The sequence below is a fragment of the Procambarus clarkii genome, chromosome 67 (genome assembly GCF_040958095.1).
Source record: "Procambarus clarkii isolate CNS0578487 chromosome 67, FALCON_Pclarkii_2.0, whole genome shotgun sequence".
Lineage (NCBI taxonomy): Eukaryota > Metazoa > Arthropoda > Malacostraca > Decapoda > Cambaridae > Procambarus > Procambarus clarkii.
This window is the reverse complement of record NC_091216.1, coordinates 18,178,831-18,195,776: the sequence shown is the minus strand read 5'-3', so window position 1 is coordinate 18,195,776 and position 16,946 is coordinate 18,178,831. Positions and strand designations below refer to the sequence as shown.

The following is a 16,946-nucleotide window of genomic DNA, read 5'->3' as shown; positions in this document are numbered from 1 at the left end:
ATGCGGGGTTTGTTTTGTTATGCCTACCTTTCTGGGTGCAAACCCCGGTCGATGGCAGATAAGGAAAACCCCAACCACAACAGGGTTTTCCAGGGCCATTGCTCCCTGAAACCTCTCTGAAAGGGCCAGGTTCTTGTGCTGGTCCCTGGTAGGTCTGAACTCATTAGCTAATGTCCCAGTCTAATATAACATTCATTAGCCCAATAAGCTCCAGGGAGCCTCCGGGGCTCACCCAGAAAATGGCGTTTCATTACATTCAATGCTGGTTTTTTGACATCCAGCCTCAGAACTAGGGTGTGGATCGCTGGTGGGGTAGGTCTGGGGCTCCCCCTTACTCCTCCCGGGAAGAGGGGGCTGCGCAGACAGCGGCACGACGACAAATGACGTCATACTAGTTTGCTCGTTTTTGTCTTGGGAGTTCTATCCACTCGTTTGCCTTTTGGCTGCAATTTTCGCCAGAATAGGGGTTTGTTTTGGGACGCCTACCTTTCTGGGTGCCTAACCCGGTTGATGGCAGACATAGAATGCTTCCAACCACACGGGGGTTTCTATAGGCCATTGCTCCCCTTGCCTCTCTGAGGGGCCCAGGTTCTGGCTCATGGTCCCCGGTAGGCCCATAAGAACTCCGTACACATGACTGATGCCAAAGTCTGACATTAGCATGGTAAGCTCCGGGGAGCCTCTGGGACTCGCCCAGAAAATGGTGTTTCATTACATTCAACGCTGTTTTTTTTTTTCAATTTTATTGTAATTATTCTACTTAAAATTATCTGTACCTGTAAAGAAAAGCTGTAAAATACCTGTAAACATTTTTTATCAATTTTACTGGTAATTTATCAATTTTTTTTTATTAGTTTAAGGACTTGCCCAAAAAGCTATGCGTGTTAGTGGGTTTACAAGAATGTTAATTCAACTTATTTTCTATATTCTCTGTTAACCCCCAATGTAACTTCTTGTATTTAAATAAATAAATAAATAAATAAATAGAAGTTGACTATAACCTCAGATTGCCTATAAGCATCCTGAGAACAATAGCACACCAAGAACTTTGAGAAAACCTTGTAGATCTGAGGCAAAATGAAATCTACATTAGCAATTCCATCTGTCACCATACTGTCATGCAAGAAGAGCCACATGTCTGATTCTTCCAATAAAATTAGCAGACTCCTAGATATTACTACTGCTCAGCATAGACTTAGTCATAAGTTGCTTAGTCAAATTGCTTACTAATGTAGACCTGACCAAATATAAATTGTCAGCAAAGTTATTCGCACACCTGCATCTCTGTGTTGAAGGAGTTCGAAAAGAAAAATGAATTTAGAGACAGATCTTTAACAAATGTTCAAGAAATCTGAGTATTTCTTTCAAAATGCTCTTCTGCCAGACATTTTTGCCAAATATTTACAGTTTGCTAACTGTAGGTAGTAAATGTAGGTGATTGCAACACTTTCACTGCCTCTCACCAGATGGGGGTGGTGTGCGTAATTAGTAAATTAAATTATGAAACTAGCACACTGCTTAGTTGCTTAGTTGTTTGTAAGTTACTTAGCTTAGAGACTGTACCTGTAATCGTTTTTGAACTCATTGCCATTATATACATTAAACTGTGTAACTAACTTATCAAGAATTAACCTGCTTAGCAAAATGAATTTTGGGGTTGTATTCCTCAGCTGTTGTGATTGTGTGTAACCTTTTTCTCTACTACTGCCCACAGGATGGGCATGGGATGCATAATGAATAACCTAAACTACAATATTTGCATAAATAATATATTTTGTGCATAAACTTTATTCTCATGTAACTTAATAATAGTTGAAATATGTTAGTGGTATATATGTTAATAAATTAATATATGATTTGAAAATTTACAGCAAGCAGTAACTGAAGGTGGTGAGCTACAAATTCCAAATGCCCGGCCAGTTGACAGTGGTATATATGTATGCCGTATTACTGATGAAAGAACTCAAATTTTCGAAGAATCTAGCACCCGTATCGTCATTACTCAGTTTGTGTAAGTTTTATGGACTTGTTGATATACTTCCAATTTGCTTCTTTTCCTGTTCCCTCTAAGAGCTTTACTTTATCTTCATTTTCACTTTCTTCTTCCTTTGGTGCTTACAGTCACAACATTTTAATCACATGCACCTTTCTCTTGTGTATACCGTCTGCAGTTTTATCACCAATGGTTATGCTCTTTACATATATCCATTGTTAATATTAGTCTTTCCAGTTTCATGAGGTGTGGAAGCACTTAACTGAAAAGGATTGAAAAACCTTGTAAGAAAAGAAGGCTAAAATCAATATAAACAGCACTTTAGCTAAATAAACTAAGAAAATAACACTTTTAAAGTCATTATAAATAAAATAGTAAGAAGCTTGAATTATCAACATTGGCAACAAAAATTGAAAAAACTCAAAATATGGTAAAAGGTGTTTATAAATTTGAAAATGTGGCAACAGTTTAATCCACAAAATATGCCATTTAAGATCTATATGGTATATTTTTCCATTTCCTTTTGGGATGCAATGCTGAAACTTGGCCTGGAGGTTCATCTTATAGGTTAGATTTTTAAACAAATTTGCATAAGAATTGATTTTCTGTGGAGAGCCCCTTTGGCTTCCCTGAGCTATACTGGTCTGATGTGTATATATTAGACCATGGCAACAGTCAATCGATGGAGTTCTAGCCTACTGAGGATCATGAGCCAGAACCTGATTCCCTCACAGAGGCATGAGGAGCAATGGCCTATAGACACCTCCATGTAGTTGAAAGCAGTCTGTTTATCCCATCTTCCAAGTCAGGCACCCAGAAAGATAGGAATCCCAAAACAAACTACAGGTGGTTAAAAATTGCAAACTGAAAGCTGAATGAGCAAGCAGAACTCCCCAATCAGAAAACAATCATGCCGTCTCTGCAGCCGCCGCGCTTCTGTCTGCTCAGCTCCTCCCTCCCCGGGAGGGGGTAGGGGGTGGCCCAGACCTTGCTCAGTCCTTTTTCCTCTCTCCTTGTATTCACTCGCTTCATTGTCAGCTGATAGAGAATCCAGTGCATGTTTTATTTTCTCAAAAAACCCATACAGAGAATAAACAGCACCAAAATGTGGTGACTATCGTGTATCAGACAGACGCTAGACCACAAAATCTTTTCTTAAAGATGATGTCAATACATTCCAGCGATGAGTAAAACCTGCAAAAAATGAATACAGATTCTGAACAAAGTCATAGAATTTGACGATCTGTAGACAACACTACTCCCACCAAGTTCAGGCTGTGTCCAGCACAGGAGATATAGATGGCAAACTCATTGAATTAATGAATCCATGCTTGCCATCCAGTATATCATCCAGACATATTTGAGGCATTATCCTATGACTCACCACGGCAGTTTAATAATGGAATTTTGTTCTCAGTAAGACAATCCACGACAGTGTCTGTTAGATCCTTTGCTCCATGAGAAAAGATGGGGATGAACATCAAGAAACGTTCCACAGGCTCTCAGTCTTTAATGTATCGGACAGTAAATGTCCATTGATCTGTGTGTGAGATGTCTGGAGTGGAATCTACAATTACTGAATAATGCTTTGACTTTTTTACTACTTCAAGAATAGTACAAAGAACCTGTTGTCCCATTAATTCAATAAATTCCTCACAAATATATGCAGATAAATATGACAGATTCCCTTTTCCAGGATTTCCATACATTTTGAGATGTTCTTCCAAGAAAAGGCAAAATTCACTCAACAGCTCTTGTATACCTAAATAGTTGTCATTTTTTGCTGATCTAATAATCTGATTTTCCTCCATGAAATGGCAAACCTCATATCAAATCTGCTGTCATGGACCTTTGATGTTCTTCTCCATTTTCATATTCTACAATAACATTGCTGTGCTTTGTCATTGAACCCCAGTGTAGCAAAGGGAGATTCTTTCTTGGACAATAGGCAAATACAAAGCAGTACAAACAACTTTGGGATAGTAAATAGAGTAGCCATTCACGTTTTACATACTCGTCAATCTGCAGTTCACGTTAGAACACAGTTTGATAAATACATTGCCTTCACATTCTCTACTCTAGCTGTTTTATACACTCTGTATGAGTTTGAAAGATTGATAATTGTGATTCTGACATAATGAGGGCCCACTACGAATCCAGTAATTTATTGTGTTAGTATCATTAATGTTTCATAATGTTCCATAGCCCTGGATCTGTCTCTTGGATTGCAAACTCCTTTACTGTTACAGATTAGAATATTTCCTCTTGTAAAATGTCATCATCAGCAGCAACAGGCAATGATAGTATGTCTGGTGAAACTGGATGATTGGTAGCAGGAATGGATGTAGATGTGGATGCTATATCTGAAGGAACAGTGCTAGTGGCTGACATTGCAGGAGTGGATGCTGATGTGGATGCTATATCTGAAAGAATGGTATGAGTGGCTGTCATTGCATCTGTGTTGAGTCATGGTGTAAATTTTCTGTTTTTCTATTTTCTCCTTCTCCTCTGCAGCTCTCTTCCTCTTCTGTGTCCACTCAAAACAATTACGTTTCATTTTTGCTGAAAGGGTTATTCACCTGGAAATATATATATCTTAAATATTTAGTATTTAGTCCCACACCAGGATGTAGGGTTATATTATATATATTATATAAGTGCGCTTGCAACAAGACCAAAATATTTAAACATTCTGCTTCCATAATGAACATGTCCTATGCTAGTGGGGGCCCCCGGGCAAGTGCCCATCAGACCCACTCGGTAAGATGGCTTTGCATCTAATCTAATTATTATCACAACATAAACTATCTAATGTTTCAACACTTTCATAGGGCATGGATTATGAATTATCATTTCAGTAATGATGTTTTTAGTAAAGCTTCAGTTTTGTGTCTAAATTGCGCTATAACAAGTGTAAGTTGCATATGTTTAAGAGATCTCTTCTTTAAAAGTTAAATGTAATAACTATAATTTTTGTTTATTTCAGCAACTTGCCAACTGTGCAGATTCAACCAGACCGACAGACAATTAATCAGGGCACAGATGCAGAACTTCGTTGTGTTGTTACTGGTGATCCACCTCCAGTTATTACGTGGTCTAAGGTAATGTACATTTGTTAAAATTTTCAAGTGTTCATGTACATTATTATTATTATCATTATAATCGGATTTCTATCACAGAAATCTAGATTTATGTTATTAGTGATGATAATACAGTATTTCCATGTGTGTGGAATTTAAGATGAGATTTAAGGCAAAGTGATACATCTTATACCAGGGATAGATTAAGTTGGGTGTGGATGGGACAGTTGTCTGGGCCCAAAGTTTAGAAGGGGCATGTGCAAGGTCAGCTTAAGGGTAATGCTGTTCTTCCTAATGGTTTAAATTCTCTCTTGTTAACTTTAAAGTTAGCCCTGAAGTTAGTAAGATTTTAAACTCAAGAAGCAGAGTTAAATATCTTTCTATTATGATTTAATAGTTTATCCACAAGCATAATACCAATTTACTCATGGAGTTTAATGACTGGAAATATACAAATGGAAGAATTTCAGCTTTTATAAAACAGCCAGCAGTGTAGATAAGCATGAGTGAAATGTCACTAATATGCACTAACCTAGAGAAACGAAGACTCCCACATAGGGAATCCATTTGTGGGAGTCAATAACACCATCTTACCTGACCTTGCAATGATTTTGGAGCTCAACGTCTCTGTGGGTCGGTCCCCAACCAGGCCTTCTGGTTGCTGGACTGGTCAACCAAGCTGTTGGATGCAGCTGCTCGCAGCCTGATGTATTAATCACAGCCTGGTTGACCATGGTCACATTTGTCGAAAGCGTTTGTGAAATCTGTTTATATTACATCAGTGTTTGGTTTTTCTTCCATGGCATCAAAGACCATATCATAGTAGTCTAGCAATTGTGAGAGGCAGGAGTACCCGTTCTGAATCCATGTTGTCCAGGGTTATAAATACACACAGTGTATCAATGTGTTTTGTGATCTTACTTCTTTGCGCTCTTTCAAAGATTTTTATGTTGTGCGATGTTAGAGCTATTAGTGTATATTTTGGCATGAGTTTTACTACCTCCTTTGTAAAGTGGCATGATCTTCACTGTTTTAAGTATGTTAGGGAACCCGGGAAAACTGTTCAGATGGAGCCAGAGCACAAAGTCTGGAGAAATCCAAACCCTCTGCAGTGCATGCCACACAATGCAAACGACTGAATAGTACTGTGAGCCTGACAAAGGAAAGGATATCAATAATCCTGGCCAGCTTGGTGAGCTCTGGTCACAAAGCCCCAACCCATAGCAGAGAGGTCTGCGGAGACATCAAGGGAGGCTGGAAGAAGGGGCTTGAGAATCAAATCTCGAAAAACCCGAAAAAGAAGCCAGCAGCTGCCTCGAAGAATGAGAACTTAAGCCCCCAAAACATAGATCTGAAATGTGCCAACAAGCAGTGGTTTGTTTTGACTTGCTGAATTTATTTTTGCCTTCCCCAGTAAGGTTGTAAAAAATAGAATGTCACCGCAAAAATAAAATGTCACTATAGCCACATTAAGCAGACCCCCACCAGGCAAAGGAAAAAAAAAGTCACAAGGTACTGAGAACATATACGGCATACATGCTAAGGTCTAAGAGGGCACCTGACTACTGAGTGGACAGCGCTTCGAATTCGTAGTCCTGAGGTTCCGGGTTCGATCCCTGGTGGAGGCGGAGACAAATGGGCAAAATGTTTCTTAAATCCTGATGCCCCTGTTACCTAACAGTAAATAGGTACTGTACCTGAGAGTTAGATAGCTGCTACGAGCTGCTTCCTGAGGGGGGGGGGGAAAGGGGTGTAACAAAAAGGAGGCCTTGTCAAGGACAGGGCCGCGAGGATGCTAAGCCCCAAAATCATCTCAAAACAACTTCAAGATAGCTCCCTGCACCTCTGTTGGGGGCCAGGTTCTGGAACTGGTCCTTGGTAGACCTTTAGAACCTCAGAGCTGATGGGACTTAACAGATGGTACCATCTGATAATATAGTGATTGTCCAGGAGAAAAGGTAAATTCCTCTTGCTATAACACCTCAATTCATGATTATTATTATTATACATTCTCTCTTCTTTTAGCTATAAGTCTTACATGATATACAGAGGGTAATTATTGATTTTATGCTGAAAGGTTATTTATCCCAAGTATATTAAATTTATAAGACACTTGGAGCTACTGTAAATTAATTTATATGAAATTAATTTATTTTTTCTCAGGTAAATGAGGAGTTAGGCCATGGAGTGAGTATAGAAGGAAGTATTCTTAGGATAACCAATGCTGTCATAAATGATCGTGGTATGTATGTGTGCACAGCCCAGAATGATGGAGGTACTGCGCAGGCAGCAGCAATCATTGAAGTTGAACGTAAGTATTTGTAATAATGTAAGAGTTTTTATTCTCTGAATGTTTCTCCACTTTTTTTCTAAGGGAAAGGGGGCTGTTTATGGCTGTGGTGCTCTAAGGTGAATATTACCTTAGAATATCCAAAAATGCCAGCAACTGAGATTGTCAGTGTGTCATGAGCTTCATGCCAAGACATAAGACCACACAATCATAGCACATCACAAAACAAGGTGAAGTAATAGCTAAATATACCACATCCACAGCACTGAAGTAATAGAACATTCTGAAAAAGTATCAGGGGACACTTAAAAAGCTTGCAAATTCATATAATGTGCTAAGTATTGTACAGTACTGTATATATATATAAACATAGTCCACTGTGCACCAGAAGCTAAGTTTCAAGGATGATATCATGTCAGGCATCTGATAATGCCATCCCAGCCAGACAATTACAAATGCAACAAGTTAGAGTATGTGAGGAAGCTTGAAGTTAGGGACTCGATGGCTGCTCCACTGGTTTGAATGGTGGTCAGTGAAGGAGTGCCAGGCAGGCCAGCTGATAGTTAGTGAGAGCTCTCTATTCTGGTGGTTACCTGTCAATCAATTTGATTTATATTAATTGACCTTAATTGATTTACAATGACCTTAATCGACCTTAATTTAATTGACATTAATTGATTTACATTTACATTGATTTACAATGACTGACCACTGTCAGTCATTCTGAGCTAAAATTAGTAATCTCCTGTGTCTCCCAAAAGCCTACAGTGACCCTAAAGATACATTTTAAAAGTTCTTTGATACCAGTGCCAGTATGTTGCCCTACCTGACGACGTGATACTGTCCAAGAACACAGGAGATTTTGCCTTAAAAAGAACCTTGGAAAAAATAGCATTGAATGTAATGAAATGCTATTTTCTGGGTGAACCCCAGAGGCTCCCTGGAGCTATTGGGCTAATTTGAAATTCATTAGACTTGTACATTAGTCATAGGAGCTCAGCCTACCGGGGACCACAAGCAGGGCCACAAGAACCTGGCCCCCCTCAGAGAGGCTCAGGGAGCAATGGCCCTAGAAAATCCCTGTGGTTGGGGGTTTTCTTATTTGCTATCAACTGGGGTTATGCACCCAGAAAGGTAGGCATAACAAAACAGACCCCCACATGGTAAGATAATTGCAACTGAAAACCTAACAGAGGAGCAGAAGTACCCCCCTTTCCCTAACCCAGAACCCTGGATCCTCAGTGCCGACGACTTAGCAATTCCAGTTCGGAAACTAAGTATCAAAACATTACTAAAACTGCCGACCGGAGGGAGGGAGGGTTGCCAGGGAGCCTCCAGGGCTCGCCCAGAAAATGGCGTGTCATTACATTCAACGCTGGTTTTCTGAGAGGAGCCCTTTCGGCTCCTTGGAGCTACATAACTATAGATAAGGAAAAGAGGGACTAACCCGGGAGGTTGCTGCCACACTCCTCAACTCATGATAAGACAACTGGCTGCAACCTGGGACCCAAAGCAACGCAAGAATGCCCAGGTCCAAGAACATTAACCAAATACCGGGCAGCCAGAACCCTGTTCAACCTCCAATATGCCTGCGCTTGAATAGCAGCCCAAGACATGTTGCCAAACACGGCAACCACAGCAGCAAACTTTCAAATGTCGTGGACACTAGGATACACTGCAGGCTGGCTAAACTTAATAACCCTGCGAAGGCCCTGGGAGACACGAGCCCTGGAACAGGGAACAAGGGAAATCGAATCAGCCCAAAGCGCATCTTCGTCCACAGAAGTCGAGGTACGCAGGTAAGGGCGAAGAGCCTCAATCGGACACAACACTAGATGAGCCCCCGGCCTGACCAACCAAGCATCAGTGACAAAAGGACCTATCTGGAAAGCAGTCATCTCGGTCTTTGCCAGAAAAGAAGAAGGCTGCAACCGCACAAACCGACTACCAGGACCAAAGAAGCAGAAACCCCTGCGCTGGAGGAGAGCATGAAGCACACTGGCCTGACCCCTAGAGGTCAATTCCAATAGAAATAGAGCCTGGGAAAACAATCTTGAACCGAAGGAGCCACCGCGAACTGAGGAGAAGAGAGACAGGAGAGCACCTTGTCCAAAAACTAGGACAGCTCAGGCTGTGCATGAGCAGGCTGGAGGTGAAATGAAGCACATGAAAACTTATGGAAAGGAACAGATGTGACATCCATCCCAAATGCAAGCTGCATTGGCTCCGCCAGCGCTGCACGATATGAGGCAACAGTATTCAGCATGAAATGATGGTCTTGAAAGAGCCAAGACAAAAAGGACAAGACAACCCTATCAGAAATTGAAGACAACATACGAAGAGAGAGAAAATGGCAGAAAAAGTGCCAGGAAACTGCAAACTGTCGCTGAAACAATGCTCTCGGGTAGGACACATTCAACGGAGCTACCCGATCACCATACAAAAGGTGATAAACCCGCATCAAAGGCTCCACATTTGGGAAGGGCGCCACATATATCAGGAGACACCATGACCACACCGACACGAAGAGGTCCACCCTCAGAAGCCTGTATGTCCAGCAAAGCCAACTGAAGGAGTTGGCCCTGACTGTCCATTCCATGACGGGTATGAACCAAAACAGGCCGTCCGCCAGGACGTTGGACACTTCCCGGACCGGCCAAAACCTAAGACCCAGCAGATGAGCCACTCAAATCGACTAGCCCCCAAAGAGGCAAGGACCGAAGGCAACCCCCTGCAGTTCATGCAGTGAACCACCGGAGAACAGTCCTAATGAAGCCGGATGGTCGAATCCCAAGCGACCCGAACCCTCCGAAACGACAGCTATCCCGTTGCGAACACATGCACCGTGCTGTGAGCCCGACAGAAGGACAGACCCCACCGCTCCTAGCTGGCTCGGTGAGTAGTGGACACCAAGCCTCAGCCGAGAGACAATGCATCCGTTAACACATGGATCGAGGGCTTGGAGAGGCACCAAGGCACTGAACGCTGGAAAACCCGAAGAGGAAGCCGGCGACGCAGCAACTGATACAAGGCTCATGGAGGTCAAACCCAACGATCGCGAGAGGGAGGGAAGTTGCGTCCCCGAAGGAACCAGAACAGATGCCGAAGCCAGACCCGACCCAGCAGGTAAACCAGCAAGACAAATGTCAGACTCCCATGCAACTGCTTGAGCAACCACTGAGTGACCTGGGACACCCTCCCCCCCTCCCAGAAACAACTGAAGGCGAGACTGCAATCACAACAATGCCTCCAGAGGTAGAGACATGGAAGCAGTCTGAGAATCTCAAACAAGACCCAGCCAGGTCCGAACCCAGGATGGAACCAGATAGGACTCCCTCCAGTTCACCAGGAACACAAATCCAGTGAGCTGGGAAAGAATTAAAACCCAGCCGAGCAGACAACTAGACTGACTGGGTGCCCACACCAACCAGTCGTCGATATTGGCCAGAACCCAAACCTGTAGCAGACACAAATGGGTCACCTCGACCTGGGTACGACATGTGAACACGCGAGGCGCCAGATTCAAACCAAAAGGAAGGGAATAAGGCGGTTAGCCAGATGTCCCACCACGAACCTAACCAGTTCCTGAACACCGGAGGATGGGAATACATTAATACGCACCCCTGAGGTTCAGGGACCCCACCCAGGCACTCGACTCCAAAAGAAGCTGGACCTGTGACAGGTTGATCATCCGAAAGGAGGGGCAAGGAAGTCAGGGGTTCAGATGGGACAAGTCCAGAATGAACTGCAGATTTGCACATTCCCGTTTCAGCATTGGAACAGGTGGGAAACCCACCTGAGGGACATGGCTGGGTCGACCACGCCCAAGCACACCCACTCCAAGATGACCTGACGGAGTGCAGGGGATGATGCCTGCCCCATCAGGCACGAACCATCCACGAAGGAGGAGGAGGAGGAGCCTCCCAATGCCATCACAGGCTAGAAAATATGACCCGAATGCCCACGAATTATGGGACCAGGCGTGATCAGAGTGAGCTTCTCCACCAAAACAAAGGGGTCTGTGCCCCCTCCAAGAGAAAACAAAGATTGTAAATAAAAGAACATAAAATAAAAGCAAGAAGCCAACTGGGGAGTAGAGCGAGCACAGCGAAGGCCAGACAGAGAAGGCACTGGAGGAAGCGCTGGCACAAAAGCTGCACCTAAGGCCCACCTCGACTAACAAAAGCTGAAGCCCTGGCACAACTACAAAACACATGCCAAGACCCAAGAAGTGCAGTCTGCAAGCCAGGAAGACCCCAAAACCCCAGAAGAGGAAAGTTTGGGGTGCACAGGATGTGACCAAAGGCTTCCAGAACCCCCAAATGGGACCCGCAAGAAGAAAACCTCCGTAACGAAACTGGAGAGCCCAAAAGGAACCCAGAAACGAACCCGGGGGAAGCCCAAACCACCACATTTGCCAGCAGAAAGGCACTACAGAAAGGAAGGGGCAAAACACATCACCCAGACCGAACCCCCTAGGTAAACAGCCAGAAACGGACCGAAAACTGAGGGATAAAAGTGTCAGAGCAAGCAGAGCTAACAGCCAGGGACACCGGGCCCAAACCCCAGGACCCATACCCAAACACAGACAGAAATTACAAAACTGGGTGAAAAACCAACACCCAAGCATTCCCAGAGGATCAGAAGGGCAGAATGCCCCAGAAGAAAGAACAAAATAGAGAAGTGGCAATGAGAGAAAAAAACCTCTGATGGAGGCAAAAAAATGCCCCTAAAATGCAAGGGCACACTCTCAGGCACATAAAAACAAACAAAGTGCAGCACTGCCCTGGCAGCCAGGTGGAGAAGCAACCTGCAGAAAGGAAAATGGCCACCAAAACAAAAGGAGACGCGGCTGATGTAAAAAGAGTCAAAATCATGCCAACAAATGTGGGATAATAAAGCAGACGAGAGGAGGGATGGGAAGGGGGGGACGAATGCCCAGAAGGCACAGATCTTATGTAGGGGGCAAACCAGCCCCAGAACTGCTAGCGGGTTTTCCCCACAGCCCTGGGAACCCGCAACAGAGGCCCCTGTGGTGGAGCTGTCCTCCAAACCCTCCACCCCTGAAGAAAAGGCAGAGTCCAGGGGAAAGGCAGCAAAGAAAGGGGCTACTGGTAGGACCTTGAAACCTCAGCAAGAGGAACAGGCTCGAATACCTTCCCCCAACCTGAATGGGGCAGCTCCCCAAAGCTGCCCGAGTCTCATCAATAACTAAATCTCACCCTGAAACCCACTGACAGTACGGAGCTGGGAACAGGAAAGAGGAGGGTGGCGAAGGGCAAACAACGCTAGCATGCAATGCGCATGCCGCCTGTACCTGAATATTAATGTTATCAGAATGGGTAACTGGAGAACATGCAGGGAACACAAAGTGCAAGACTCCAGATCAAAGGTGTCAGTGACCTAACAGGCAGCATGACAGGCAAAAACGGTGACTGTCACCCTGAGACAAGAGCACATGGCAACTTACACACTCGCACAAGGCAAGCTGGAACTCAAAAGACGCATCCATAGGTCCATCAAGCCCTAACAGGATTTTGCAGGGCCCCGTAGGCTGACTGCTGCGGGAAGCCTGGGAACATTGTTGCTAACCAGTTAGACCCAAAGCTAACAAGGGGGAGAACAAACCCTAAAATTCCTCTGACGCATACAATCACGGGGGCCAAACGGAGGGCAGGAACCAGCTGCTGCATAGGTAGCTGGCTGCGCAACACCTTGACGCCCCAACCAGCAACAATACCACTCCTTACCCAAGGCCAAACAAGGGCCACGAAACCCCAGCCGACCCCAAGAGTGGGGTAGATGCCGAGCAGCAAGAACCACCACTGAAATGGCTTCCTGAATGCAACAGAGAAGAAAACCATGACACGCAAGGGTAGTGCTCATAGGGAACTTAGGGAAGGCTGCCCTAAGCGCATGCAGCCCCAGTACACTTCAGATACACATGGCCACCCCGAACAGTAGAAGACACCACTAAGGCAAAACACTGCATTGAAAATCGAGGTCAGAGATGACGTCCGCCCTGGATTACATTAGCCGACGAATTGGAATGGCTGGGTCGCCGGCGAGAGGGGTCCGGGGCTTCCCCTCCCCCTCTTGGGAGGCATGGGGAAGGAGAGCTGTATGGATGAGCGACGCGGCGAGGGAGAGTGATGTTTGCTTGTTTGCTTGTTTCCTTGGGATTGGAGGGAGTTCTGCCTCTATGTTTGGTTTTTGGCTTCAATTTTCTTACCATATGGGGTCTATTTTGTTATGCCTACCATTCTGGGTGCCTAACCCCAGTCGATGGCAGATAAGGAAACCCCCAATCACAGAGCGGTTTTCCAGGGCCATTGCTCCCTGTGCCTCTTTGATGAAGCCAGTTTCTGGCTCGTGGACCCCGATAGGCTGAACTCCTATGACTAAATCCCTGGTCTAATGAATTACATATTAGCCCAATAGCTCCAGGGAGCCAAAGGGGCTCCCTTCAGAAAAGTTTATATCATTTACTAAATGTTGGTTAAAGCATACTTGGTAATACACTGAAATACTTTTATGCATAGCTTAGAATTAATTTGTCTAATCCATTTACAAAAACACAATATTGTGTTTATATATATAACTTAAATGCTCAGAGCTCTTATTTATCCCATCAGGTCGTGAACCACCTGTAATTGAAGTGTATCCTGAATTGAGGCAGACCATTGTTGTTGGTGCAAGTGCCCTCTTCCAATGCCACTTAACAGCTGGTATTCCAAACCCAACTGTTAGATGGGCTCGTACTGATGGTCGGCCCTTGACACCAAATACAGAAACCCTAAATGGTGGTGTTCTCAGGTATGTTGTTGTTGTTGTTATTATTATTATTATTATTATTATTATTATTATTATTATTATTATTATAATAATAATTATTATTATTATTATTATTATTATTATTATTATTATTATTATTATTATTATTATTATTATTATTATTATTATTATTATTATTATTATTATTATTATTATTATTATTATTATTATTATTATCTTACATTATATGCACTTGTTTTCATCATTATTACCCTGCTTACCATTTTTATCGGGTGAGAGGGTATCGTTCCAGAGATACGAGGGAAGATGTAGTGTGGTGGGGGGGGGGGGGGATAAGTGATTTGAGAAATGATGGTGATGGTGGAGCTTAGGAAGTTAAGAAAACAAGATTTTTCATGCACAAAAAACATTGCAAATAAACATACTGCCTTAGCCAGTACACAGCATAAGCTCACTACATAGTGAACCAAAATTTCTTGAACCATTTAAGGACACTTACAGGAATTGGATCTTGAGCCTGCCCAACCACACCTGGAATCAGTCAGGAAGACTGTGATGGAAACCAAAGATTTGTCACAATGCACAGAAAGTGGTGTACCAAATTATCTGAACCTAACCTAACCTAACCTAACCTAACCTGACTAATGGACCCATACATAGAAAATGTAAATATTTGTGAGCCGCTATGATTTATATCATATTTTTCTGATGAAGATTTTGATGTCAAAATACAATGAATTATTGAGATGACGGGTTGGATGGTCGGGGGCAATTGCCAGGTGGGGAAATAGTTTTGAGTATTAGAGTAAACTTTCTGCGGTCACTCTGGGCTGGGCTGAGCTTTTCTTCAGTGCTAACTTAGTACATGTATAATTAAGATAGGAATGTTTGAAAAGATCCTTTTAAATTTATTTTAAGTATTTAATTGCTGGTATCTTTCGCAGATTCAACCAAGTTCAAGGTGATGAAGAAGGCTCTTATACTTGTACAGCAGAGAATGATGCTGGGCTTGTAAGAGCTACAGCTGTACTGGAAATACAGTCATTACCAGTAATAAACATTCGACCTGGTCCATCACCATACACTGTACGTCAGGGAGAGAGAGTCCATTTAGAGTGCTCTGCCCAAGGTGATCCTGCTCCATCAGTTACATGGCAGAGGCTTCAAGTCAATTTCCCATCTGACATGTGAGTTATTTTTCATTACGCATTTTTTGTCTTAAAATAAAAAGCTAGTTCTCAGCTAACCGCAAGTAAATTTTAATTTTCTTGAATGCTGGCTGAAACCCATTATAATTTTATCCTTTGTTGAGCAGTGAGCATCTTTCATGCTTAGTTATTATAGTAAAAGTTTGAATATCAAACTCAGTTGGGACCTGGATCATATAGGATATCTAGATAATCTGAACATTTTGATAGTTCACTAATACTAACATTTATTTTAAAATATTAAATTAAATCAAATTATTATAGAATTTCCTCTGTTGTTTACTCAACTAAAAAGTTTGAAGTTTTGGTTGGTAACATATGCAAAATCTACCAGTTTCCTCTGTAATGTGAGATTATTCACTTGTTAAATTATTCTTTGAAAGTAATTTATCAAATGTAATAGTTTCTTTCGGAGTACCATGGACCAGAGCCAGAACCTGACCCCCTCCCTCACAGAGGCAAAGGGAGCATTGACATTTTCTGTGGGGCGCCCCTTCGGCTCCCCGGAGCATACTAGGCTGATGTGCTAATGTCAGACTTTGGCATCAGTCATGTGTATGGAGTTCTTATGGGCCTAGCAGCGACCACGAACCAGAACCTGGCCCCCCTGAGAATAGGCAAGGGGAGCAATGGCCTATAGAAACCCCCCGTGTGGTTGGAAGCATTCTATGTCTGCCATTGACCGGGTCAGGCACCCATCCGGCTTCATTTGGACTGTTCTCCGGTGGTTCATTGCTGAAACCATGAGGCTCTCTTCGGTCTTTGCCTCTTTTGGGTTGGTGACTTCGTGTGGCTCTCCAGCTGGATTCTTGGGGTTTGGCTCTCCATGTGGTTCATGTCTGGGATGTGTCTAATATCCTGGTGGACGGCCTGTCTCGGTTCCTTCGTCTTTTCACGGATTGGCCGGTCGTTGCCGACTCGTTTTGTTGGCTCTGTTGGACTACGAACTCCCGAACATGGACATCTTTGCGTCAGCATGATCTCGGCGTCTCCCATTCTATGTGGCGCCCTTTTCCACCTGCAAGGTTTTTGCGGTGGATGCTTTTCGGCAGGACTGGTCGAGGTGGGGTTACCTGTACCTCTTCCCCGGTCCAGCTGTTGCTTCAGGTTCTGGCTCGGTTGGAGTCCTTCCCATGGAGAGTAGTCCATATGGCCCCTTGGTGGCCGGCCCAGCTTTGTTTTCAGATGCTGCTTGATCGGTGTCTGAACCCATGACATTTCCCGTGGCTTCGCCTCTTTCGGCATATCAGACCAGTCCGATACGTGGCTGGTTCGGCATTCTTGGCTCTTCACGTCTGGTCTTTTGATGCGGGTGTATCACCATCTCTATGGTGATTGGGTGGCTTCATTAATGGTGTTCCACCTGCGAGCTTCGTCTCGGCGACCGTATGAAGTTTCCTGGCCCTTCTTTTTGCCATTTTCTTCGTAGGTTGTCTTCGCTTTTGCATTGGGTTGTCTTGTCCTTTCTTGGTTTTTCAGGACAGTCATTTGATGCTTCTTACTGTCGCCTCATATCATGCGGTGCTGGTGGAGCCGCTCCAGCTTGCGTTCGGGGGTGGACGTCACATCTGCCCTGTTAG

At 43.7% G+C, this 16,946-nt stretch overlaps 1 protein-coding gene across 8 annotated transcripts in view; it reads left to right on the top strand.

The window, feature by feature from the left end:
* Positions 1-16,946, top strand: part of LOC123767760 (terribly reduced optic lobes) — a 354,074-nt gene that overhangs the window by 209,127 nt on the left and 128,001 nt on the right. For all 8 annotated transcript variants that reach the window (XM_069310630.1, XM_069310627.1, XM_069310626.1 and 5 more), the window contains 5 exons: positions 1,872-2,011; positions 4,980-5,094; positions 7,237-7,384; positions 13,999-14,179; positions 15,103-15,345. In XM_069310630.1, the coding sequence (XP_069166731.1) occupies positions 1,872-2,011; positions 4,980-5,094; positions 7,237-7,384; positions 13,999-14,179; positions 15,103-15,345 (827 nt within the window). The remainder of the gene's footprint in view (positions 1-1,871; positions 2,012-4,979; positions 5,095-7,236; positions 7,385-13,998; positions 14,180-15,102; positions 15,346-16,946) is intronic.